General features: G+C 43.7%; 1 protein-coding gene across 3 annotated transcripts in view; it reads right to left on the minus strand.

The window, feature by feature from the left end:
- The window catches only part of ORC5 (origin recognition complex subunit 5), a 69,528-nt gene that overhangs the window by 41,092 nt on the left and 1,023 nt on the right, over positions 1 to 27,413 (minus strand). Inside the window, exons 2-6 of one of the 3 annotated variants that reach the window (XM_075828287.1) lie at positions 23,325 to 23,455; positions 15,338 to 15,430; positions 7,417 to 7,620; positions 5,464 to 5,538; positions 3,250 to 3,361 (exon numbers count right to left, since the gene is read on the minus strand). In XM_075828287.1, coding sequence (XP_075684402.1) covers positions 3,250 to 3,361; positions 5,464 to 5,538; positions 7,417 to 7,620; positions 15,338 to 15,430; positions 23,325 to 23,435 — 595 coding nt within the window. In that variant the 5' untranslated portion in view covers positions 23,436 to 23,455. The remainder of the gene's footprint in view (positions 1 to 3,249; positions 3,362 to 5,463; positions 5,539 to 7,416; positions 7,621 to 15,337; positions 15,431 to 23,324; positions 23,456 to 27,413) is intronic. The other 2 variants (XM_075828290.1, XM_075828289.1) reach the window with 2 other exon arrangements.

Consider the following 27,413-nt stretch of genomic DNA (forward strand, 5'->3'; position numbering starts at 1 on the left):
GCCTAATTTGGCGATTTACAAAGTATTGGTTCACAATTGCAGAGCTCGAATGTGAAATAATAAAAGAAACCCCTGAGAAGTGACCCCATTTTGGAAACTACACCTCTCAAGGCATTTATTAAAGAGGTGTAGTGAGCATCTTCACCCCACAGGTCTTTTCCATAAATGATTGCGCTGCGGATGGTGCAAAGTAAAAATTAAAATATTATAGATATGCTATTTCAGTGGCAAATATGTTGTGCCCAGCTTATGCCACTGGAGAAACACCCCAAAAATTGTTAAAAGGGTTCTCCCAGTTATGGTGATGCCATATATGTGGAAGTAAACTGCTGTTTTGGCACACTGTAGGGTTCAAAGGGGAGGGAGTACCATTTGGCTTTTGGAGAATGGATTTGCTTGGTAGTGATTTTGTTTGAATATTGCTGGAACTTGGGGGTACATGTAAGTTGGGCAGAGTACATCAGGGGCATAGTCAGGTGGTATAATAATTGGGTTAAAAAAAACAAGACAGAAAAATAATCCATAGATGTGTGTTACGCTGTGAAGCAATCCTTTTTGCACAGGCCAGTGTCGCACTGATAAATGGTGTCCTCTCTTATCCCCCTTTTGGTCCACACTCCACACCTTTGCAGTTTGGGGAATTTTGCTGGGAAGTGTTGTCCTGGTGTAATAGGGGCACCCTCGCTTCTAGCAGATATGTTTGGGTACTCCCCTTCCTGGTTCCCTAATTTTAGGGCCTTGATAATTTGCCTCTTGAAACATTTTTTGATTTCCTAACTTACGTAAGCCTTAGGCCTCATGCACACGACCGTAGTGTTTTTCTGGTCCGCAAATTCCAGGACCGTGTTCCGTGAAATGTCATCCGCAGTTCATCCGTATGTAATCCGCAGTTCATCCGTATGTAATCCGCAAAATGCAGATGAAAAAAAAAAAGCCTAGGTAAAACAGGATGATGACAGGACTCATTCCCGGTCGTCGCCTAGCAACACTTCCGCAAATCCGCAAAACTGCGGATGACACACGGAGGTGTATCCGCAATTTCCACGGGCCTATTGACTTCTATTGGCATGTCCGCATCGAATTTGCGGCCCATAATAAGACATGTCCTGAGTTTCTGCGGCACGGATTTGCGGACATGCGGAGACCCGTGAAAACACGGATAGTGTGTATGGGCCCATAGAAATGAATGGGTCCGCAATTCTCCCGTGGATTTGCGGGGGAATTGCGGACGCAAAAACACGGTCGTGTGCATGAGGCCTTAACCAATTTCATTTTTTCATAAACGTAGTGGTATGAGGGCTGTTTTTTTGCGGGACGAGCTGTAGTTATTATTGGTACCATTTTGGGGTACATGCAAATTTTGATCACTTTTTATCCTATTTTTTGGGAGGCAAGGGACCAAAAAACTGCAATTCTGGCAAAGTTTTTTTATACAGCATTCACCACGCGTTATAAATTACATGTTAACTTTATTCTGCGGGTCAGACAGATTCCGGCGACACCTAATTTTTAGCACTTTATGTTTTACAACTTTTTGCACAATAAAATTACATTTGTAAAAAGAATGCATTTTTTCTGTCGCTAAGTTGTGAGAACCAGAACGTTTTATTTTTTTTGTCAACGGAGTTGTATGAGGGCTTGTTTTTTGCGAGACGAGCTATAGTTTTTATAGGTACCATTTTTGGATACGTGCGACTTTTTGATCACTTTTTATTCCAATATTTGTAGGGCAAAGTGACCAAAAAACAGAAATTATGGTAGTTTTTTTACGCTATTCACCGCGTGGAACAAATAACATAATATTTTTATAGATCAGGCGGTTACGGACACGGCGATACCAAATATGTATGGTTTATTCTATTTTTTTCAATTATAAAGACTTGATAAGGGAACAGGGTGATTGTGTTTTATTAATTGAAACTTTTATTATATGTTCTAAAACTTTTTTTTTTTACACTTTTTTTTCAAGTCCCCTAGTGTTTTTTTCTACTACATTGCGCTACCTATGTAGTGCAATGTATTAGATCTGTCAGTCACTCACTGACAGCAAGCCGATTAGGCTTCGCCTCCAGGCGGGGCCTAATCGGCTTCTGTAATGGCAGAGCAGGAGGTCATTGTTAGGTCTCTTGTTGCCATAGCAGCAGTTGCCAGCCCTGGCAGGCCTGCCGATCTGCTAGCAATCTCGAAGGTGCAGCGATCGCTGCATCGAAGGGGTTAATGGCAGGGGTCGCAGATAGCTCCGGTTCATGCCGTTACAGGTGGACGTCAGCTGATATCCACCGATGATGACACCGGCTCAGCTCCTTTTATTGCTGGGGTTGCAATGAACTGCAAGCAGCTTAAATGCAGCGATCGCGTTTGAGCGCTGCATTTAAGGGGTTAATGGCGGGGATCAAAGCTAATTTCGGTCCCCGCCATTACAGCCGGATGTCAGCTGTAAGATTCCGCTGACATCCGGCGATGGTGGCACCAACTCAACTGAGCCAGTGTCTACTATTTATCGTATGGATACGGCAAAATGCGGGAAGCACTAGCTTTCCATGACATATCCATACGGCAAATGTGGGGAAGGGGTTAAAGGGGTTGTCGAGTTTTTGTTTCATTTATAGGACAGGAAAATATACAGCTTTCTAAAATATATGTATTTAAGACTATGCTTGCATACCTTTCTTATATCATTGCATTAGGCTTTGTCCATTAAAAAAAAAAAGACCATTATGTCAGTCACGTCACACGTCACACACACACACACACACACACACACACACACACACACACACACACACACACACACACACACACACACACACACACACACACACACACACACACACACACACACACACACACACACACACACACACACACACAGGCATTCAGGTAACACTGTCCAGGTATTCAACAGGTAAATAATAAATTTATTGAAAAATAACTTATAAAAGTATTACTAACTACAGCAACATCATGTCAGTCTATATACAGCAGCATCGCATCATAATGTCGGTCAGGAGAACATAAGGCGGCTTCAGTGTACTGAACCATATTATTAAGTGCAAAAAACAACACCTAATCCCTCAATACCCAATTTTGCCTTTCTATATATGTTAACCATATATAACATCTAAGCAAAACGGCCTACAGACTTCTAACCAATCCACCAAGATTGTAATTGTAAAGTAAATGACCATATATTTCACAAGAATAAGGAATACTTAAATTTATTACACGTGTAAAATCGGTGAAACATACCTTTACTGTAGTCTGTAAAATAGATGGTCAATGGCTCAAGGCAGCCTGTATTTGGTCGGAATGTTTCCCAGGCTATTTCAGTCAGGAATATCACTGTAACATTATTACTGGTCTGCAATATGAAAAGGAAATTTGTTATGTACATTGTAAAAATCAGGCGCATTTCTAAACTGCTACTAAACCTTAACCCTCTTCACATAAAGGAGCACAGTGGTTATAAACATTTTTTGTGTTATAAGTGCAGCTCCGCTATAAAGCTATTATTTGGGGAATTTAATCTCTACTTCCTAATATACTTTAACCCCTTCCCGTCAGCCATACGGCTATATACGTTCCAACTGCCGATGCTCCGTGCAATTGTCACGTATGCGTTCAGCACTGCTTTCCAGTCTGCTGGCTCTCTCCCCAATGGAGTCCCCAGCCAGAGCATCACGAATCGCTCAGGCTGGGGAGTCCTGTCTAGGGAAAGCCCTTGACGTTCTTGTCCATATATGGACAGTGACATTAGTGGCTTTGCGATAGCGCCACCCCCCCCCCGTAGATAGTGCCACACCCCCCCCTGTAGATGGCGCCACACACCCCCCTGTAGATGGCGCCACCCCCCCCTGTAAATGGCGCCACCCCCAACGGAATTCCTGACCAGAGCTTTGCCGATGCTTTGGCCAGGTATTCCGCTCTCAAAGGGAGCCCCTGAGGTCACTCTCCATATAAGCAACACTCTGGCAAGGGATTCCACTCCTAGAGCGAGCTTCAGTGGCGCCATTTACAGGAGGGGTTATTTGGTGCCATCTACAGGGGGTGTGTGGCACTATGGTGTTTTCAGGGGATTGGGACAAAAAACAAAACCTGAAAAATGGATGGCAAATAGTGGTTAAAAGCGTTCAGACAGCCAGGAAATTTTAAAGACACTGATGAAAAACGGACCGTTTTTTTTCACTGTCGTGAGAATATAGCCTTAAAGCCTTCTTCACTCTCCCCTCACAGCGATCCAGGCTGACGGAAATGACTAAATATTACAAAGCTGCAACAGTGTATATACACTGTATATCCATATACGAATAAAGCTAAATCTATATATTAAAAAAAAATACACATTTTCACATTTTTTGTTATTTGTCTGCTGATAAAAATAAAAAAAACATGGAATCTAATCTAGAAATTTAAAGTCTCATAAATCTTGTAATAAAGTCAAAATAGTTATGATATCCAAAGCGGTTGCAAAGATTATAGTTTAAAAAAAATGCATATCAGTAATGGAAAATTTGACCTGGACAATGGTGCTTCAATGACCCTTGGTCATGAGAGGGTTAATTACTGATGGACAGAAACTTAAACTGCACACTAAGATTTCAGAACTCCCATTGTAACATATCACTGCCAACTATATAAGGTCCCCCCTGCTTACAGGGAGAACTGTGAGGACATAGGAAATTAATGATGCCGCAGAGTGGGAGTTGGATGCTCCATACAAACTCCTCCTCAACCAGGGTGCCCAGTGATCTGGGGGCTTATTCAGACGAACGGAATATACGTCCGTGCAACGCGCAATTTTCACACGCGTCGCACGGACCTATATTAGTCTATGGGGCAGTGCAGACAGTTGCGTGTTTTTTCCGCAGCGTGAATCCACTGCGAAAAAGTCACGACATGTCCATTTTTTGGGCGTATTTCGCGCATCACGCACCCATTGAAGTCAACGGGTGCGTGAAAATCACGCGCACCCCACGGAAGCACTTCCGTGAGATGAGCGTGATTCGCGCAACAGCTGTGAAAAGGAGGAATGAAAACAGAAAAGCACTACGTGCAGCCGAGCATCATACGGGGCTGCCACACGGAGCTGTTAAGTGCCTTAGGTGCACGCAAAACGCAGCGTTTTTTGCGTGCCCAAAACGCACACGCTCGTGTAAATCCGGCCTAACAGTTATCATCTGTCCAGCGGGTAATAAAGGTTATCCGCTGGTTAACACATTTAGAGGGAACTGTCCCCGAGAACAAGACCATGGGAGTGTAGATGTCCTCACAAGTCCTGCAATATCCCTCTATACGTTATGTATTCATCATATATATCTGTATATTTGTGTGTACAGAGGAGGTACACGCACAAAGCAGCAATTTAGAAAAAATATAAAAAAGTTACTAACCTACAAGTAATGTCTCATGTATGGGTTTCTAAAACATGTAAAAGAAAAAAGGGAAATAGTTATGTGCACTTACGAGTTCCTGAAGCCTCAGGAATCCTGGCAAAAGGTTTGCATCCATTTCCCGTAGTACATCTGCCTTATCAAGGACCTAATGAAAGAAAGTTCATCCTTTTTACACATTAAATGTGTGATCATAACTTAAGGAAAACCAAAACATGAAGTAAAACCAGCATGAAATTCATTAACACGCCAGAATAAAGCGCTTGTATATAAACTTTATAGAGTGTTTGAATGTTGCCTGTCAAGGAGAGGCACTGTTCACACCTTCATCGGAGGCTTAGTTAGGAGCCTCCATTACAGATGCGGTCACTTTTGCTGGATGAAATAGCGCAGCACGCCGAGCTGTTTCGTACAGCAAAATGACGGCAACCCGACAGACCTCACTAAAGTCAATTGGTCCATCGGGCGCCACTAGTTTATATCATGCGGCAGATCCGGCACTTCCATTTCTTTTCATTACTCGGATGTAAGGGTATGTGCACACGATAGCAGGCTTTTACGTCTGAAATGACAGACTGTTTTCAGGAGAAAACAGCTGCCTCGTTTCAGACGTAAAAGCTCCTCCTCGCATTATGCGAGGCGTCTGTGACGCTCGTAAATCTTGAGCTGCTCTTCATTGACTTCAATGAAGAACGGCTCAAATTACGTAGCAAAGAAGTGCCCTGCACTTCTTTGCCGAGGCAGTCAATTTACGCGTTGTCGTTTGACAGCTGTCAAACGACGACGCGTAAATTACAGGTCGTCTGCACAGTACGTAGGCAAACCCATTTAAATGAATGGGCAGATGTTTGCCGACGTATTGGAGCCCTATTTTCAGACGTAAAACGAGGCATAATACGCCTCGTTTACGTCTGAAAATAGGTTGTGTGAACCCAGCCTAACAGAGTAACTGAAATCGTAGCACACATGAGAACAGAGCCTTACAGACAAACTATAGATGCTACGAATGAGAAGTTCTACGGTAAAATTCCAATAATCCTGCAGGATTATCAGGACCACAGAGGTGCTGGACTATTGGAAATCTCAGACTATTGGAAGATGGAGAGAGATAATTAGCAATAGATAGATCCAGGACAGAGACAGATAGAAATAACGAATATATATACTCCACTATACCGAACTATGCAGCCTCTTTTCTGCTGGAGTGACAACTCATCACAGATCTCAGACACTACACAGATACGGTCACCCCAAAATCTGAGCCAGTCTGGACAATTATGCAAATTCCTACTAAAGCTTCTGTTCACATCACGCCATTGTTTGGATTTGGCATATACAAAGGTAGAATCTCCTGTAGTGTACGCTAAATGTAAATATATGCAACTGTATACCACAGACTCCTACGCTAAATATACGTATACAGCGCAGTCTAACTTTCTTTGTGGGATGCCTCTGTATTGAAGTGTAGTCTTACTACACTTTTCAGTACAGGTGAATTAAGGAGTATGTCGGTACTTACCAACCAGAGGTCTGGTTTGGACATGTCGGGTCAATGGGAACCTATGGCTGGGTTCAGCGTATGTGCCAGTAGCATTTCCTGGCATATATGCCGAATGTAACTTCACGTGCCCTGTGAATATAGTCTAAAACATCATAAGACTATTCTTTGATGATTAGCAGAATAACAAGACCACTGGATAGTAAGGTTTATGAAATGTTTCTGCACTGCTATTCAATCAAATAAGCAGAGAAATGCAAGGACTCATAAATCAATCTGCCAACACAACGAGTGCAGATGCATCAGAAGATAGGATATAAAATGTAAAAGATGTAATTATGCGATTTTTTATTTTATGGTGAATAACACAAACCATTCCGACAGTTATTTGTGGTGTCTTAAATAGATATGGAATTCTTGTAGGACAGGCTAAATCCGTCTCAGTTCTAGTTCAAGTTGTAAGAAACGTATGAAGTGTTGGACAGCTTATAAAAAAAGATGTAGATGATGTAGTCAGCCACTACTTACAATGTAAACAGTCTCGTTTTCTAATTCTTGACTTGAAATTGCCCTCTTATAGAAGCGAACAAATTCATTAAATGTGTCGCATCTCTCAAAGGAAGAAAATTCATTTTCAGGACCAGGGCAGTGATTGTGAAGCTGGTTAAGTATTTGTTCAAAGAGAAGTCTGGCTGTAAAGCACTCCACACAATTCACAAAGACATGATGAAGCTGCAAAACAGAAACAACAACAACTAGATACATAAAACATGCTCCTATGCCCTGCAGACCCATCAGCAGATTCCTGCCGGTTATTATCATGATTTCCATGATTTTAGAGGGTAAAATTGTGGGAATTAGGGTAATGCCATTGACCTAGTTCCCAGGCATATTCTTTAAATTTGATGGGTAACCATTAGGCACCGCAAGTGCAGTCAACATCAGCGGAGAGAGCTTCATAGCTGAAGGGGTACAACACTTATAATGGTCTACAATATAGAAACTTACATGTGTAAATCCTTAGGTGATAAGTATAGAATACAGTGAATGGACCATTTCCATATACGTAAATAACACCTGTATAATTTGCACATTCGTGTCAAATATGTACATTAAATCTGTGTATTGAAGTTGCCCTGCTAATGCAGAACCTTTAAAGCTTTGCTTCAACAAGAGGTTCAGCTGGCGTCTGTATTTTAAGACATCACATACTCTCCCCTTCCTATAAATTGAAAATATTACGTTTTCCCAGCCAGCAGGCACATTCTTTATGGCCACAGACCACGGTGCTGGAGATTTATTAATACTGTCCTAAAGTTACATAGGATAAAACCAGACTAGACAGGCAGGAACTGCAACAAATTTATCACAGTGGTGCATGCGGTGTGAGAAATTTGGCACATCTTGAGCGACAGGTTAGTCACACTTCTCCTCCATACGGATTAATACTTTACATTAAAGGGGTAATCCAGGGATCAAAAATTGCATTGCAATAATATATTTGTGTGAAACCAAGTAACTTACTTATATATTTTAATTAAAAAGTCTGTGCTAAATGATGCAGTTCAAACCTCATGAATTATTCAGGTAGTGGGAGCTTTTCTAAAAGTGATGACACTCCCGACACGGCCCCACGTGACAGAGATCTTGCGTCATGTGCTGTTCGTGAGCATGACCGCAAGGGGCCGTCACATTGCCTATTGCTTGAGTCCGAAGCAGAGTATCAGCTAGCGCTTTGGACGGGACTCCAGCACTGCTCCGGACGTCCATATTTGATCAATTCAGGGGTTTCCTATCGCTGGAGTCCCAGAGCATCTGCCTGGGGACACCACATCTGCCCACATCATTGTCATGGTCCATATATGGAAAATGACGGCGGCAGCAGTACTGGAGTCCCCGGGCAGAGCATTAGCTGATGCTCGACTCCTGTAGTGTTGCCGATGTCATTGTCCATATATGGACAGTGACAATAACGTGGGCAAATGTTGTGGAGTCCCTAGGCAGAGAATCAGCTGACGCTCTGCTCGGGGACTCCAGCGATAGGAAACCCCTGAATTGACCAAACATCCTCGTTGGGAGCAGTGCTGGAGTCCCAATCAAAGCGCTAGCTGATGCTCTGCTCGGGACTCAAGCAATAGGCAATGTGACAGCCCCTTGCAGTCATGTTCACGAACAGCATATGAAGCAGGAGCTCAGTCACGTGGGGCTGTGCGCTCACACAAACTCTGCAGCTCTTGTCAGACAGTGATGACAAGACTGATCACGCCCCCCTGCCCTTTCCATTAAAAGAAACGCCCCATTGACAGTACGGGGGGTAATTTACATATCGGGCACCAATAATAACAGCACCGATATCTCAAAAACGTAGATGGCTAGTTTAAAGTGCCCTAGGATCTGTGCCTATAACATGCACATGTATGGGCTAGTGAAAGGTTCTCTTTAATATTTTGGCTTAAAGAGAACCTTTCACCTCCCCAAACATGTGCAGCAGAGTGAAGCATGTTATAGGAAAGGCTTCACAAACACGGTCCCACGTAAAATTATTTTTCTAACTCCCTTCGTTATTTACATATCGGTGCCGTTATATTTTGGCGCCCGATATGTAAATAAGCCCCTGAACTGTCAATGGGGCGTTTCTAACTAAAAGGCAAGGGGGAGTGATGTCTTCGCTCTGACACTGTCCAATCAGCTGCGGACAGTGTTATGGCGGATTGCGCTGTGTTCCCTCCCGCGAGAATACACAGACTTGGTGATTGTGCTGCAAATAACGCGTGCACGGCTGTTCGCTCGCACTTCGACGTTACCACTCCCGCCGATGTGCGCGCGAGCGGCCGTGCGCGCCCACGCTATCTGCATCACAACCACCAAGTCTGTGTGTGTTCTCGTGGGAGAGAACACAGCGCAAGCCGCCCTTTACACTGCCACAGATGATTGGACAGTTAGAGAGAATTCACTGTATTAAACGATACATATAATTGTGCTCCCACAATATAGGAAAATTAGTAGTTCACTGAAGTGATATATGAGTAAAATATAACTTTATTTTATAACTCTCTAAAAACAGGGGTACACTCACCACTGTGAAAAAAATGCCGCTGACATCTATGCGAGCATGCTTCCGTGGTGTACAGCAGAATATCTGCTGTTGAACTAATATCGCTGCCATCCTGGCCAGAGTGACCAAGCTACAGACCCCTGATGATAAGTATAGAAACGCATAGGGTCGGGTGTAATGAGGAATTTTAGCATAGGGAACATTGGCATTGTTGTATACCTTAGCATTAGGAGTTTCTGGTGCGGTTATCGCGGACTCTAGTGTGTTTTAGGGTCAAAACTACTGTTATGCCCATGTTTAAATGCTGATTCCGGATTGATATCTTTTAGAATATACTGAGTCATAGAGGGTTCACAACTGAATCAGGACTTGGTAGTTATTGTTTAATACGTTTTTAATACACCCAACAGTTAGAGAGAAAACATCAAGCCCAGGGGCGTAGCTAAAGGCTCATGGGCCCAGATGCAAAAGTTCTTATTGGACCATATCACCCCCCCCCCCCCCCCCACACATAAACTTCTCATGGCCGATGGTCCGCAGCTTTCAGCTGCATCGCTGGGTCTTCTAAGTGACCTAACAATGCAGCACTAGCAGCCAGGTGCGTCACTAAAGATTTAAAATGTCAGGGGAAATAGCCCCAATACATGTGTGTATATAGGAGACAGCATAGCATATCTATAGCACTACGACCCTATAAACTATGGATAGGATTAGATACAGTGGTTCAGCAGACAGTATCACACATGATAGGATTAGATGTAGGGCTCAGCTCGCTGACATTGTGGCTCCAGCGCTGGACCCAGGAAAGGTAAGAATAATAATTTTGCTTCTTTATGCGTTACTAATTATTTTTGTGTGTTTGTGTTTTTTTACAAGTTCGGTTGTTGGACTACTTCGGATTCAAGGACGACTTCAATGACAGCGTTTTTTTATTCTCAAAAAAATGGTTAATGGGGGTTGTTTTTTTTATTTCAATAAAATATTTTTTCTATGTTCTTGTATTTTTTTAAACTTTATTACCGCCATAGTAGTGGCCGCTGGCTGATTGACAACCTCCATTACTAAGGCGGGGCTTAAAGTTAGCAGGTGTAGAGGCTAACACTAACCCCCATTATTACCCCGGTAACCACCGCCACCAGGGGTACTGGGAAGAGCCGGGTACGAACCAGTACCCGACCATCTGTAGTGACCGTCAAGCACCGGGGCAGCCACAGGCTGGTAGTATTAGGCTGGGGAAGGCCAAAAACAGTGGCCCTTTCTACCCTGGTAATACTGCCTGCTGCTGCTGCTGTGTTGTATCTGGCTGGTTATGAAAATTGGGGGGGGGACCCCACATCGTTCTCTCCAATTATTTTTTTAATTGGACGTGAGGTCCCCCCCATTTTTCATAACCAGCCAGATACAACACCGCAGCAGCAGGCAGCATTACCAGGATGGGAATGGCCAGTGTTTCTGGCCTTTCCCAGCCTGATTATACTAGCCTGCGGCCTCCCCATTGCCCGACCATCACTACAGATGGTCAAGTACTGGATCGTACCCGGCTCTTCCCAGCACCCCTGGTGGCGGTGGGTACTGGGCTAGTAAAGTGGGTTAGTGTTAGCCTCTGCACCAGCTAACACTAAGCCCCACTTTAGTAATGGATGCTGTCAATCAGCCGGCGGCCATTACTAAGGCGGTAGTAACATAGTTTAAAAAAAAAAAAACAAAAAACACAAAGACATAGAAACAATATTTTATTGAAATAAAAAAAACCCACACAACCCTCAACCATTTTATTAATAACAAAAAAAGCAGTCATTGAAGTAGTCCTGGAATTCGACGTAGTCCAACGACCGAACCTGTAAGAAAACACACAAAAAACTATCAGTAACACGTGTTAGGCTTAGATACAGGGCCCATGTATGATACTGTATCTAAGCCTACCACAAGGTAGGCTTAGATACAGGGTCCAGACGACAGTAATCTTATACAGTATAAGATTACTGTGTGCTGGGGCCCTGTATCTAAACCTACCGTGTGGTAGGCTTAAATACAGGGCCCATCAGACAGGATCACACATGGGCCATGTATTTAAGCCTACTATGTGATTGGCTTAGATACAGGGCCCAGCAGACAGCATCACACAATCTGTGATCCTGTCATGGGCCCTCTAAGACTGCTACATCATAGGCTTAAAGGGGTTGCCCAGTCCCTAAACATTGGTGGCCTATCCCCAGGATAGGCTCTCAATAGCTGATGTGTCAGGGTCCTTCTCCCGGGAGCCGGCCAATCAGCTGTTTTGAAGGGGCTGCAGCACTCGTACGAGAGCTGCTTCCCCTTCATTTCCCTTACTCGCTCACACTGTGAATCGCCGAGACGGATTCACAGTGTGAGCAAGTGACCGGAATGAAGGGGAAGCAGCTCTCGTAAGAGTGCTGCGGCCCCTTCAAAACAGCTTATTGGCGGGGTCCGACTCCCGGGAGCCAGCCAATCAGCTTCAGCAGACAGGGATATTAATCTTACCCTCCTCTTCAGCCGCGGCAAAAGTTCTGTCCTGACTCTATCCAGGCTCACGATGTTGTGCGTGGCGCAGAGTTGTGACGTCATGCTCTGCGCACAGTGTGGTGACGTCAGGAACTCCGCTGCGCTCCGGAACCAGGAAGGTAAGTACTGTTAGTTACTATAGTAACAGGGGTCTGCGGCCCGAGTTACTGTAGTAACTTTTTATTGATGTGGTGCGGGAGGGGCCGCGGGCCCCCTGGCTTCAGGGACCGGTCGCAATTGCTACCGCTGTGACCCCTACAGCTACGCCACTGATCATGCCCCCTTGCCTGTTAGTTAGAAACGCCCCATTGACAGTTCGGGGGCTTATTTACATATCGGGCGCCAAATATAACGGCACCGATATGTAAATAACGGAGGGAGTTAGAAAAATTATTTTACGTGAGACAGGGTTTGTGAAGCCTTTCCTATAACATGCTGCACATGTTTGGGGAGGTGAAAGTTTCGCTTTAAAAAAAAAAATGACACACACTAAGGGTATGTTCACACGAGGGCGTCCGTAACGGCTGAAATTACGGGGATGTTTCAGCCTGAAAACATCCCCGTAATTTCAGCCGTAACGGCATGTGCAGGCGCTTGAACGCCGCATCCATTACGGACGTAATTGGCGCTGCTATTCATTGGAGTCAATGAATAACGGCTCCAATTACGGCCAAAGAAGTGACAAGGTCACTTCTTTGACGCGGGCGTCTATTTACGCGCCGTCATTTGACAGCGGCGCGTAAATTACGCCTCGTGTGAACAGACAATTGCTTTCAATGGGCAGATGTTTGTCAGCGCTATTGAGGCGCTATTTTCGGACGTAATTCGGGGCAAAAACGCCCGAATTACGTCCGTAATTAGTGCGTGTGAACATGCCCTTAATGTTACAGCTCCTCTTAAAGAGATTGACATTATAAGTGCCCTATCTCCTACATAAGGAGATCGGCGCTATAATGACAGCAGTGTTTTTTATTTAGAAAAACAATTTATTTTTACCACGTTAGGAGCGATTTTAGCTTTATGCGAATGACTTTCTTAATGCCCAACTGGGCGTGTTTTTACTTTAGACCAAGTGGGTGTTGTACAGAGAGGAGTGTATGACACTGACCAATCAGCGTTATACACTTCTCGCCATTCATTTAGTCAGCGCATAGAGATCCTGCTTGATCAGTATGTGGTCTTATACTGACACATTAACGTTACTGAAGTGTTTAGACAGTGAATAGACATTCCTTCCAGCCAGGACGGGATGTCTATTCACAATCCCGACACTTCGGTAATGTTTCTGTGGGACTTACAGCAGAGCAAAGCGTAATCTCGCTGTAACCTGTCATTTATGCGCATTTCCTCTGCTGAGATGAAGGACACTTATTCTGCATTGAATATGCGCGGGGCCTCTCGACATACAGCACGGTGCTGGACACTGGCGCATGCGTATAGCGTTCATTTGGGTGCTAATATCCAGACCGACTTGACTAACGGGGCAGGGAGGGAGAGGTAAGTGATTGCTACTTAGCACACACACCTATGTTTAATTAGTACTCTAAGGCCTCATGCACACGACCGTGTTTTTGCGGCCGCAATTCCCCCGAAAATCCACGGGAGAATTGCGGCCCCATTCTTTTCTATAGGGCCGTGCACACGACCGTAGTTTTTGCGGTCCGTGCACGGCCCGGGAGCCCGGACCGCAGAAAGAACGGGCATGTCTTATTACGGCCCGGTTCTGCGGTCCGGGCTCATTGAAAACAATGGCCGCGGCCATGTGCATGTGCGGGCGGCCTGCGGCTGACAGTCCGCAGCCGGCCGACCCGAAAATCACGGCCGTGCACATGGCTACGGTCGTGTGCATGAGGCCTAATAGTTTCTATATAAGACTCTGCTCTTCACTATAACTGTACCCCTGAGGAAGCCACGTTGTGGCAATGCGCGTGGGGCGCTTTTTACCTCTATTACCTCTCTGTGGACATACGATTATGCTTTTAGGACATGTTCACTTTCATGGTTTGATACAACATTCTTCTTACCAGTGTTCTTTTTTCCAATATTGTCATTGTTTGAGAGGTATCTAGGTAGGTCTTTTTCTGAGGCTGATTGTATTGGGCTGCTTATTAGGGCGGCATCCCTCAACTAGACCAGTTATAGCAGCCTTCTGCTCTTGATTTTATCATGTGTTTGTGGAGTGATTGTATTTAATACATTTATATGTTTTACTACATTTTTCAGTGTCTATAGACTTTTGCCATATACATACCCGCATGTGTGTTCTTTGTCCCTATTTACTTCAGCTTTTAGGGTATGCGGCAATATATATACGGTGCCCGCTGGTGTTTCTTGTTTGGTCTAAAGTAAAAACACGCCCAGTTGGGCATTAAGAAAGTCACTAGCATAAAGCTAAAATCGCTTCTAACGTGGTAAAAATAGATCGTTTTTCTAAATAAAAAGCACTGCTGTCACCTACATTATAGCGCCCATCTCCTTATGTATGAGATAGGCCACTTATAATGTGGTGACAGTCTCGAACTAGGCCCATTTTTAAAACTGTCTAAGAAGGTGCATAAAGCAACTTAAAAACACATAATAAATTTGGCACATTAAGTTCACCACTTTTTTTAAGCAATTTATGCCTGCAGAATCAGACTATACAGGATTTGTTTCTTCTAGGAGATGCGTAGATCTGTATGTGCGCTGTAGAAACAGGAGTATAGGAAATTTTTCATCAAGAGTGTAATGTTGCTTTATTTTTGATATTAGATGCATTAGAGCAATCATTTAAAATAAAAATGGGCTGTGGCGGTGGACATAAATAGCCCTTAACTCATGACAAATGCACTTCGATGAAAAATAAAAAATGGGCTTCAGATTTAGCCTTACCTCAAGTGTACTCAGCACGGTCTGCAGGATGTACGTCTTTCCAGTGCCAGTGTGCCCATAAATGAAAGTGGATGGAAAGCTTAAATGTGAACGCTGAAAGAAAGAACATCACAATTCAAGATCATAAGGGGCTCAAAAGTACATGAGGATGACCTCGTGGATTCTCTCAAGAGGAGTTTGTGTATTATTTGAATCTATGTGATGTATTTAATTTTAGGTTTCAATATTTAGAAGTACTAAATGGTAAGGCCTCATTCACACGGCAGGGTTTCCCGGCCGGGCGCCGGTCGTTCATAAATCGGCCAGCACCCGGCTGCATTAGGAATAATAGACCCCTAATGGGGCTATTCACACAACCGATTTTTTGACGGCCGGGAAAGCCGCCCGTCAAAAAATAGGACATGCTCTATTTTCGCCCGGGTACCCGGCCGCCCGGCTCCCATAGAAGTCTATGGGGCCTGGTAATACACGGCCATCATCGGGATGTGTCCCGAGTGACGGCCGGGTTTTCCGCTCTATCTCCTCCTCCTCACAGCGCAGAGTGCATGTGAGGAGGAGGAGTTGATGCCATTCTGACGAATGCCATCGCTGTACACTGTGTGGCAGGGCCGGGGTGTACAGCAGGTGGAGGGAGCGCTGCGCTGGCTCCCTTCTCCTGCTTGTTTTAAAAGCACCCTGGCTCGGCGACACCTTTGATGGCGCCGCTAGCAGCTGCAGCAGCAGCTGCTGCGGCTGCTACTACTGTAGCGACGCCACTATAGCAGAGCCGCACTTTAGCTCCTTGAAGGAGCGGAATCCCCGTGTGTCCGGGGATTCCGCTCCTGGACAGAGCGCTTGATGTCTCTGTCCATATCTGGGCAGTGACATCAGGGGAAACTCCTGAAGCGGAATCCCCGAACACATGGGGATTCCCCTTCAGGAGTTGCCGCTGATGTCACTGTCCAGATTTGCCCGGCCCGGCACGGATGCATAACTTTATGCAAACCGGCCGGGCAGAATGGCCGATTTTACCGGCCGGCACTCGGGCTCGGACGCGAGCCGGTCGTGTGAATCCCGCCTTAAACTATTAAAATTTTTATTTATAAACTTTCCTGGAGGCTGCCATATTGGAGATTCACTCTTCCTTCCTTTATTGTCCCTATATACACCGATCAGCAATAACATTGAAACCACCTGCCTAATATTGTGTAGTTCCCCCTTGTGCCACCAAAACAGCTCCGACACAGAGGCATGGACACCACAAGACTTCTGAAAGTGTCCTTTATCCTGTACCAAGACATTAGCAACAGATCCTTTACATTCTGCAAGTTGCGAGGTGGAGCCTCCATGGACCAGACGTGTTTTTCTATCACATCCCACAAATTCTCGATTGGCTTGATACTTGGGGAATTTAGAGGTCAAGTCAACACCTTGAACTCTTTTGTCATGTTCCTCAAAACATTCCTGAACTATTTTTTCAGCATGGCAGGGCACATTATCATGCTAAAAGAGGCCACTAACATTAGAGAAAACTGTTGCCATGAAGGGGTGTACTTGATGTGCACCAATGTTTAGGTAGGTGGTACATGTCAAAGTAACATCCACATGAATACCAGGACCCAAGGCTTCCCAGAGCATCAGACTGTCTCCTCCGGCTTGCCTTCTTCCCATATGGCACCACGATGCACTCTCTTCCCCAGGTAAGTGACGCACACGCACCCCACCGTCCACATGATGTAAAAGAAAACGTAATTCATCAGACCAGGCCACCTTCTTCCATAGTTCAGTGTCTAATGCTCACGTGCCGTTTGTAGGCGCCTTTGGCGATGGACAGGGTTCAGAATGGGCACTGCGACCAGTCTGCGGTTACACAGCCCCACATGCAGCAAGCTGTCATGCACTGTGTGTTTTGACACCTTTCTATCACAGCCAGCAGTAACACTTTCAGCAATTTGTGCTGCAGTAGCTCTTCTGTGGGATGGCACCAGAGGACTAACCTTTGCTTCCCACATACAGCAATGAGCCTTGAGCGCCAATGAGCCTGTTGCCGATTCACTGGTTGTCCTTTCTTTGTCCACTTTTGGTAGGTACTAACCACTGCATACCTAGAACAACCCACAAGACCTGTTATTTTGGAAATGCCCTGATCCAGTCATCTAATTTGGCCCTTGTCGAAGTCACTCAGATCCTTACACTTCCTTTTTCCTGGTTCAAACACATCAACTTCAAGAACGGACTGTTCTACATTCCTGCTTAATAAATCTCACCCCTTTACAGGTGCCATTGTACCAAGATAAACAATGTTACTTACTTCACCTGTCAGGGGTTTTAATGTAATGGCTGAACGGTGTACAATGCAGCAGGGGGTGTGTGCGGAAATGAATGGGAGTCAATCGACAGAAAATTGTCATATTATTAGTCTCGAAGAAGTAATGTAGTATAACTCCCACAGAGACCAGGGAAGCTGCATAGAGAGTCTTATCGGAGTATATAATTTATAGTATTGCTACCTTATCTTGGCCACCAGGTATACAATAAGTTAGTTTGTCCACCTTCTAATGATAATGAAATGATTCTCTTTATCCTGTACATACAGAAAAACTGACATGAGCTACAGAGAACAGGAAACATCAGCTTATTGTGACTGCTCTAGTGGCCAGTGTGAAAACTGAAATATTTCAAGATTTTATTTGGCTAGTCACACAAAAAATATTTTTTAATGAAATGTATTTATAATAGAAACCGGATTTAAATAACGTAATTTTCTGATAACACATTCCTTTTAAGGCCTAGTTCTCACAGAGTTTTATGCAAGCAAAAAAAAAAAATCTGCCTCAGAGTACCTTCAGATTTTGAACTGCCTGCGCTTTTTGCCCGAGACCATTGAACCTAATGCATGAACCGGAGGCAAAAAAACACCACGAAAAAATGCTCAAAAACTAGCGTTGCAGGTCTTTTTTTCTGACTACCATTGATTTCAATGGGAAGTCAGAGGTGAAATCCACAAAAAGAAAGAATATGCAACTTGTTTATATGCCCACAGCAAACAATGGGTGTGATCCAGCGCAGGAGAAAAATCAATCAAAATTCCGGATGAATTAAAATGGAAACTAGTTCCGATTTTATTGAATATGGAATAAAAAACAGGGAGAGCTTACTCCCACAGAGGAAAGGTGGATATATGAAAAGAAGATAGGTGTGTGAAGCCTACGCGTTTCAGACGATCTCCTCGTCGTCCTTAGTCATGGCTGAAAAATAAATGATCTGACTGTTGGGGTGAGGGCTTATATCCGGTTTAGTACAGGTGTGTTGGATTGCGGTTCAGGAGACTAGCGATGGAACGCAAACATATGACTGGTCCCGCGTCGTATCTCATCATCCGTCTGACCCGGACATTTGAGAATCACTGCGCGCGGACCCGCGATGTATTCGTGGTAAGTATGTATATAACCATCTGGTATATTTGTTAATGCCGATTTAGCTGCGTCCTTAATAATCTTTACATGTCAGAATGAATTCAACACTTATTTCATGAGAACAAAAATTGTTGATAAGTTTAATTAAAACCGGATATAAGCTCTAGATGAAAAACGCCCCACTGATCAGAAAACAGTTTGGTGTAGAAAAAGTAGTGTGAATGCACTCTAAGTGCAGAATGTCTAAAAAAGATAAAATGTGACTGACATTGACTTATATGTCTACATGCAGTGAGCTAATGTTTGTACATCAAAATAGTATAATGTACGGAGACGACTTGACAATTTAAGGATGTTAGTGTGCTACATACTGTACGATGGAATTATGGAGTCAAAACCACAAATGGCTGTGACAGCCTTATATCAGCAAACACTGGCTAAATAATATGGTAGGACGAATTTCATGACATTTCTTATCCTTTATCCCTATAAAACTTTTATTGAAATGTTGGATAGTTTGAAAAACCTTTTCTTAAATATTAGTGAGTATTTGAGGGAAAAATCTATCACCTATGAAAATGTGTTTATAATTATGTACTTGTCAATTTAGAGGTTTGATATTCAAGGGTAAATTCTACTCCGCTATTAATTTAGTATTTCTCTAAAACAAAGAGATATCCATATTGACAATATTATATAAAGCTGACGTGGAATAAGATGTCCCTTCCAGTCCTTAATTTAATCCGTATATAGAAGAGGAAAAATAACAGAACAAATTTTAATGTGTTACCCAAGATGTTGCAAAATTTTTTGGATGAGGTTTCAACAGTTTGATAGTTGTGGACTTCTAAATTCGAATATTCTACTAAAACTTTACATGTATTGAGATTGGACCGACAACACCGGAAGGACTGGAAGGGACATCTTATTCCACGTCAGCTTTATATAATATTGTCAATATGGATATCTCTTTGTTTTAGAGAAATACTAAATTAATAGCGGAGTAGAATTTACCCTTGAATATCAAACCTCTAAATTGACAAGTACATAATTATAAACACATTTTCATAGGTGATAGATTTTTCCCTCAAATACTCACTAATATTTAAGAAAAGGTTTTTCAAACTATCCAACATTTCAATAAAAGTTTTATAGGGATAAAGGATAAGAAATGTCATGAAATTCGTCCTACCATATTATTTAGCCAGTGTTTGCTGATATAAGGCTGTCACAGCCATTTGTGGTTTTGACTCCATAATTCCATCGTACAGTATGTAGCACACTAACATCCTTAAATTGTCAAGTCGTCTCCGTACATTATACTATTTTGATGTACAAACATTAGCTCACTGCATGTAGACATATAAGTCAATGTCAGTCACATTTTATCTTTTTTAGACATTCTGCACTTAGAGTGCATTCACACTACTTTTTCTACACCAAACTGTTTTCTGATCAGTGGGGCGTTTTTCATCTAGAGCTTATATCCGGTTTTAATTAAACTTATCAACAATTTTTGTTCTCATGAAATAAGTGTTGAATTCATTCTGACATGTAAAGATTATTAAGGACGCAGCTAAATCGGCATTAACAAATATACCAGATGGTTATATACATACTTACCACGAATACATCGCGGGTCCGCGCGCAGTGATTCTCAAATGTCCGGGTCAGACGGATGATGAGATACGACGCGGGACCAGTCATATGTTTGCGTTCCATCGCTAGTCTCCTGAACCGCAATCCAACACACCTGTACTAAACCGGATATAAGCCCTCACCCCAACAGTCAGATCATTTATTTTTCAGCCATGACTAAGGACGAGGAGATCGTCTGAAACGCGTAGGCTTCACACACCTATCTTCTTTTCATATATCCACCTTTCCTCTGTGGGAGTAAGCTCTCCCTGTTTTTTATTCCATATTCACTAAAATCGGAACTAGTTTCCATTTTAATTCATCCGGAATTTTGATTGATTTTTCTCCTGCGCTGGATCACACCCATTGTTTGCTGTGTCTCTACCGACGTGTGCCGACACGAGGATCCTGGCGCAACAGGCATTAAACATTTTCTGCCCTAAGGTGAGCTGGAGGTTCCCTCCTACATTTTTTCCTCTTGTTTATATGCCGCCAAAAGCCACCCGGGAAAAATGCCTCTGCCTCCCATTGAACTAAATGGGAAACGATTTTGGGCTGTTTTTTGGCGTAGATTCCGGCGCGGTTACCGCGTCAAAATCAGCGCTCAAAAACTCCATGTGAACTGACCCTAAAGGTTATGTACACAGTTGCACTGAATTTTTTCAGTGTGGAGCGGGGGATAGCATCCATGTTTTCAGAGAGAGCAGATCATAGTGAAGCTAGGGAGGAGAGCACACACAGCAGTGAGCATAGGGAGGAATAAGAGGTCACAGCCTGCATTACCCATGGCAGACATTGCAGAGGGGGGGGGGATCTCACTCCTCAGCATCAGTGTCTGTCAGCACTAGGGTTGTCACGATACCAGAATTTGGACTTCGATACCGATACTTCGTTTAGTATTGCGACTTCGATACCAATTCGATACTTTGCCAACAGTAATAATAAAATAAAAAAAGTTCTTCCATTTTCTGATGTGGCGCGTGGTGTGATGCTGAATTTAACCTCCATGTGCCTCACATTAATAGTAATTAACCCCATCATGTTTCTCAGTCATAATGGGTTTATGTGAGGTACATGATGGGGTTAATTACTATTAATGTGAGGCACATGGAGGTTAAATTCATCACCCCTCGTGCCTCACATTAATAAGTGAAAGAAAGCAGTTTTTATTTTATTTTTTTACAGCGCACAAATCATAAATGATGCAAAAAATTGTGGTGCAGGTTATTACGGCCGCGTTAATACTGAATATGTGTATGTTTTATGTATTGAGACTTATTTTAATGTTTATTGTAAAAAAGGTGTATGTGTACTTTTTTTAATTTAACATTACTTTGTTTTTACTTTATTTTTTTAAACTCTAATGTACTGGTATATATCTATATGCCAGTACATTATCCTGTGTACGTATAGTACACAGGCAGCTGTTAGGACATACCTAAGTATGCCCTAACAACATGAAATATGGTAGGACAGTCCTGGGGTCTTTCAATAGACCCTGGGCCGTCTGCCCATATATGGTATGTCCCTCAATCGCGTCACAGGAATTCCCTGTGACGTGATCCAAGGGGCATCCCCCCTTCTCATTTTCCCCTGAATGATGCAGTCCGCTGTGATCGCAGCATTAACGGCGGAGTTGAGAGTTTTCTCTGATCTCCGCCAGCGGGGCTGCGGCTCTGTAATACAGCCATTGCCCCACTCCTGACAGTAAGTGCGTGCGCGGTCAGCATGAGGAGATGCGGTAATGAGCGGCGGTTCAGGCACTGAAGACAGAACATGGGGATGTTTTGTAGTGCGTCCGCCATGTTCTGTCTTCAGTGCCGCCACTCATTAGTGCAGCGCCGGCCGCATCGCATCATCCTGACCTCGCGCACTTATCGGGACTCAGGAGCGCAGCAATGACTATTACACGGCCGCAGCCCCGCTCTCATATATTCACGTGTTACTATACTGAGCTGCGTGGCCAAACTGCAAGTATCGAAATACATGAAATAACGGTATCGAACCGTTTGGGGATGCAGAGTATCGAAACAGTATCGAAGTTTCGATGCATCGTGCATCCCTAGTCAGCACAAGGGAGAAGAGATCCCTCATGGGCTGAAAGAAGTGGAAAGCAGTACAGGGATGAAGCTGTGCCTAAAGACAGCAGCATTCTGAACTCACATCCAGCATATATTACTGGGAGGGACACGCTTACATGAGAAACGTTCAAAACTAGGAGTAGGTTGCAAACTGAATAGCAGGGGTCTGAAAATCAAGGGGGGGTAATGAAGATTGCAGCCTGAAACTTAGTGCAACTCGAAGTAACCATTAACATATGTAAAAATATTTTTTTCCCATGTAAAATGTGTCCATAGCTTTTATAGCAATTCAACTTCATAGTAAGACGATCAAAAGTAAATGTATTGAAGACCTTGTGGAATCTCTCGCAAAAGGATATCATATGTTTAATTTTAATCTGATCATCAAGGGTAGCAGCATATTCTACTCCCAGCTCACTAGAAAGTCTGCATCAGTGAGATTTCCATGCAGAACTGACTAAGGCCTCGTTCACATCTACGTTGGGGTCCCGCTCTGACGTTCCGTCTGAGATTTCTGTCAGAACGGGACCCTGAACAGACAAACTGACAGACTGAAATCAGAGGTTTCCGTTTCCATCACCATTGATTTCAATGGTGACGGATCCGGTGCCCATGGTTTCCGTTTGTCTCTGTTGTGTACCGGACCCGTCGTTTTGCCGGAAGCAATAGCGTAGCCGGATCCGTCACCATTTAAATCAATGGTGACGGATACGTCTGGTTTCCGTCTGTGTCAGTTTGTGTCTGCTCAGGGTCCCGCTCTGACGGAAAGCTCTGACAGAATGTTAGAACGGGACCCCAACACAGATGTGAACAAGGCCTTCGGGATCAAAGATTATATTAAAGATTAAAACAGAAATAATTAACTAGTAATACCTCTCCAAATATTGCAAGCAACGTTGATAACTGCGATTCTCTGCAGAGGGCGAGCTTCTCCAGGCTCTGAAGTTTCTCCTCCGGATACGGAGAATGCTCTAATGCGCTCATGATTCACTTCAACATAACAACTGCAAACAAACACAATTCCGTTCTGAGATTGAGTTTCTATTACAAAAGAATATGAACCGATTCTGAATAATCAATAAGATTATCGATAGCAGATCCTTATTGATATCGCTCATGTGCACAAACTAAAATACGCCAACATTACCCTTCCACCCCTAGCTGCAGCCGGGAACAGTAACCACTTGGATCGTGCCTAAACACCCACGGCAAAAATGGCCCACAACTCCTCAGATGCAGTGCCCCAAAAAATGGTTTCTTACTAGTATATGCCATCAATGTCTGATCTGCGGGAGTCTAACTAACATGACCCCCGGTGATCAGTAGCCCTTTTGGCTCTGCTTTGCATTTTTCAAAGTCTGCATGACATATGTGATCAATATTTAACGCATTTCAAAATTGCACGTGTATGTCGCAGCGGCAAAGGGGTTAACGAGTCTGGGCTATTAACAGAAAACAATGGCTGTTTTTTTTTTCTACACCTCAAAACAAAAGGTTATACAATACATAATATGTATCTCCAAGTCCCCATGCACATGACCGCGTTCGGTCTGTGATACACGGTCCGCATGTCCCGGACCGAACACAGTGCAGGGAGCCGGGTTCCTAGCATCATAGTTATCTATTACGCGTATTGTCACTGCCTCTCCGCGGAACTACAGTCCCGTACTGAAAACATGATTACAGTACGGGATAGTTGTCCCGCAGCGAGGCAGTGACAATTAGCATCATAGATAAGTATGATGCTAGGAGCCCGGCTCCCTGCACTGTGTTCGGTCCGGGACATGCGGCCAACATGCGGACTGTATATCACGGAGCAAACATGGTCGTGTGAATGGGGCCTTAGGCCCCATGCACACGACTGTAGTGTTTTTCTGGTCCGCAAATTCTCATGGTACATCCGTGTGTCATCCGTAAAATGCATATCATATAAAAAATGCAAGGAAAACAATGATGCAGACTTCCTGTCGTCGCTTAGCAACACTTCCGCAAATTACGTATGTCACACAGAGGTGTATCTGCAGTTTCCACACGCCCATTGACTTCTATGGGCAAGTCCGTAGAGAATTTGCGGGCCGTAAAAAGACATGCCCTGAGTTTCTGCGGCTCATATTTGCGGTCCTGGAAGGAACTGTGAAAACCACGGTAGTGTGCATGGTTCCATAGCAATGAATGGGTCCGCAATTCATCCACAGATTTGCAGGTGAATTGCGAACGCAAAAACACGTTCGTGTGTAGGAGGCCAAAAGGCCGCCATTATGGCTTCGTTCATATCTGCGTCGGGGTTCCATCAGACCTTTCCATCAAGGGAACCCACGAACGGAAACCATAGCTTTCCGTTAGCATTACCGTTTGTCTCCATTCCGTAAGGCTTTAGTTTTGACGGAATCAATTACTGCATTTGACTATGCTATTGATTACAGAACGTAGACAAACAGAAACCATTAGCAACGGAAGCGTTACCATTGAAATCAATGGTAATGCTAACGGAAAGCTAAGGCTTCCCCTGACTGAAAAGTCTGACGGAACGACTATGCAGATGTGAACGAAGACTAAAAAAAAAAAAATAAAAATAAATACATCTCGGCCACAGCAAAGTGGATAAAAAAAAAAGATAAAGAATACTCACATGTGCAATCCTCTGCCACTCCAGTGCCGCCGATCTGGTGGTCCCCGCTGGTTCCTGTGGACTACCCTGCGCAAAGAAGTGCTGTTCTTGCAGGTGACCACTGCAGCCAATTACTGGCCTTAGCAGTAACGTGCCGTTCTCGCTAGCATCACAGCTTAGGCCAGCGATTGGCTGTAGCAGTCACATGCAACAACGGTCGTCACTTCAGGGCAGTCAACAGGAACCGACGAGGACGACCAGAGCGGCGAAGGATTGAACGAGTAATGTTTTGTTTTTTATTCAGTTTCCTGCTCTTTGCTAGTTTTTTTTTTTAAGTCTCAGAAAACCCATTTAACGCCTCTCCGACACTTGACGTACAGTTACGTCATAGCCGGCAAGGGGAATTATGGAGCGGGCTCACGGGCTGAGCACGTTACATACTTAGCGGGTGTTGGCTGTAGGTTACAGCCAACACCGCACTTAAATAGCCGAGATAACTCTGATTCCGTCAATTTAACCACTTAAATGCTGTAGTCCATAGCGACCGCAGCACCTAAGCCTTTACACAAGGCGGCCCCCTACGTCAGTCCATCGGCCCCCAACAAGAATGCACGGTGCCGATGGATGTCACGGCAGGTATGCCATTTTTATGCTCCCATTAAGCCCTGGCAGAGGCAAAAAAACACATGTATATTAAGTATTAGGGTATGTTCACACGCCCTATTTACGGACGTAATTCAGGCGTTTTATGTCTCGAATTACGGCCGAAAAAACGGCTCCAAACCATCTGTAAGCATCTGCCCATTGAATTCAATGGGTCTTACAGTGTTCTGTGCAGACAGGCTTTTTTTTTTTACGCGCCGCTGTCAAAAGGCGGCGATTAAAAAGACGCCCGCCTCAAAGAAGTGTATGTCACTTCTTGGGACGTAATTGGAGCAGTTTTTCATTGACTCCATTGAAAAATAGCTCCAATTACGTCCGTAATGGACGCCGCGAAAAACGCGTGCACTTGTAAAAACGTCTGAAATTCAGGAGCAGTTTTCGCCTGAAAACAGCTCAGTAATTTCAGACGTAATTGGCGTTGCTGTGTGGACATACCCTTACACTAATAAGCTATCATTGGATAATTTGCGCAATGTAATGTCCTCTAAGGAAACTAATATAAAAAAGTATCACATTTTTTACACAAAACAAAAACTTCATTCCCTTAAAATATATTAAAAAAAACTAAATTGGTATAGCTGCATCCATAAAAGTCCACAATACAATATGACACTCAATCTGCCCGTTGAAAGCTGTAAAAGAAAAAAAGAAAACCGCCAGAATTGCTGTTTTTTTATTCACTTCACCTACCACAAAAAATGGAATAAAAAGTGATCAAAAAGTCGCACATGCCCCAAATCTACAGCTCATCCTGCAAAACATAAGCCCTCAGATCACTATGTAGACGGAAAAGAATCTCAGAATATGGCAACAAAACATTTTAAAAGAGACTCTGTCACCACATTATAAGTGGCCTATCTTCTACATAAGGAGATGGGCGCTATAATGTAGGTGACAGCAGTGCTATTTTAAAAAAAAACTATTTTCACCACTTTATTAGCTTTATTAGATTTATGCTAATGAGTTGCTTAATGCCCAAGTGGGCGTTGTACAGAGGAGTGTATGAGGCTGACCAATCAGCATCATGCACTCTTCTCCATTCATTTACACAATGCATAGGGATCATTAGCATAAATCTAAAAACACTAATAAAGTGGTAAAAATAGATCGTTTTTTTTAAATAGAAAGCATTACTGTCACCTACATTATTGCGCCGAACTCCTTATGTAGGGGATACGGCACTTATAATGAAAAGTTACCCATTCCACTCCACAAAAAATAGTTGTTTTTTTTTCTTACATTCCAAGTTAGTTATACGGTACAATAAATGGTACTGTAAAAAACTACAACTTGTTGTCCCACAAATCATACGGCTATATGGACAGAAGAAAAAATAGCTGCAGAGTAAGGGTATGTTCACACGGCAGCGTCCGTAACGGCTGAAATTACGGGGATGTTTTCAGGAGGAAACATCCCCGTAATTTCAGCCGTAACGGCATGTGCAGGCGCTTGAAATCCGCGTCCATTACGGACGTAATTGGCGCTGATTTTCAGTGGAGTCAATGAATAACGGCTCCAATTACGCCCCAAGAAGTGACAAGTCACTTCTTTGACGCGGGCGTCTATTTACGCGCCGTCATTTGACAGCGGCGCGTAAATATACGACTCGTGTGAACAGACAAACATCAGCCAATTGCTTTCAATGGGCAGATGTTTGTCAACGCTATCGAGGCGCATTTTTCGGACGTAAT

The sequence above is a fragment of the Rhinoderma darwinii genome, chromosome 5, assembly GCF_050947455.1.
Source record: "Rhinoderma darwinii isolate aRhiDar2 chromosome 5, aRhiDar2.hap1, whole genome shotgun sequence".
Classification (NCBI taxonomy): domain Eukaryota; kingdom Metazoa; phylum Chordata; class Amphibia; order Anura; family Rhinodermatidae; genus Rhinoderma; species Rhinoderma darwinii.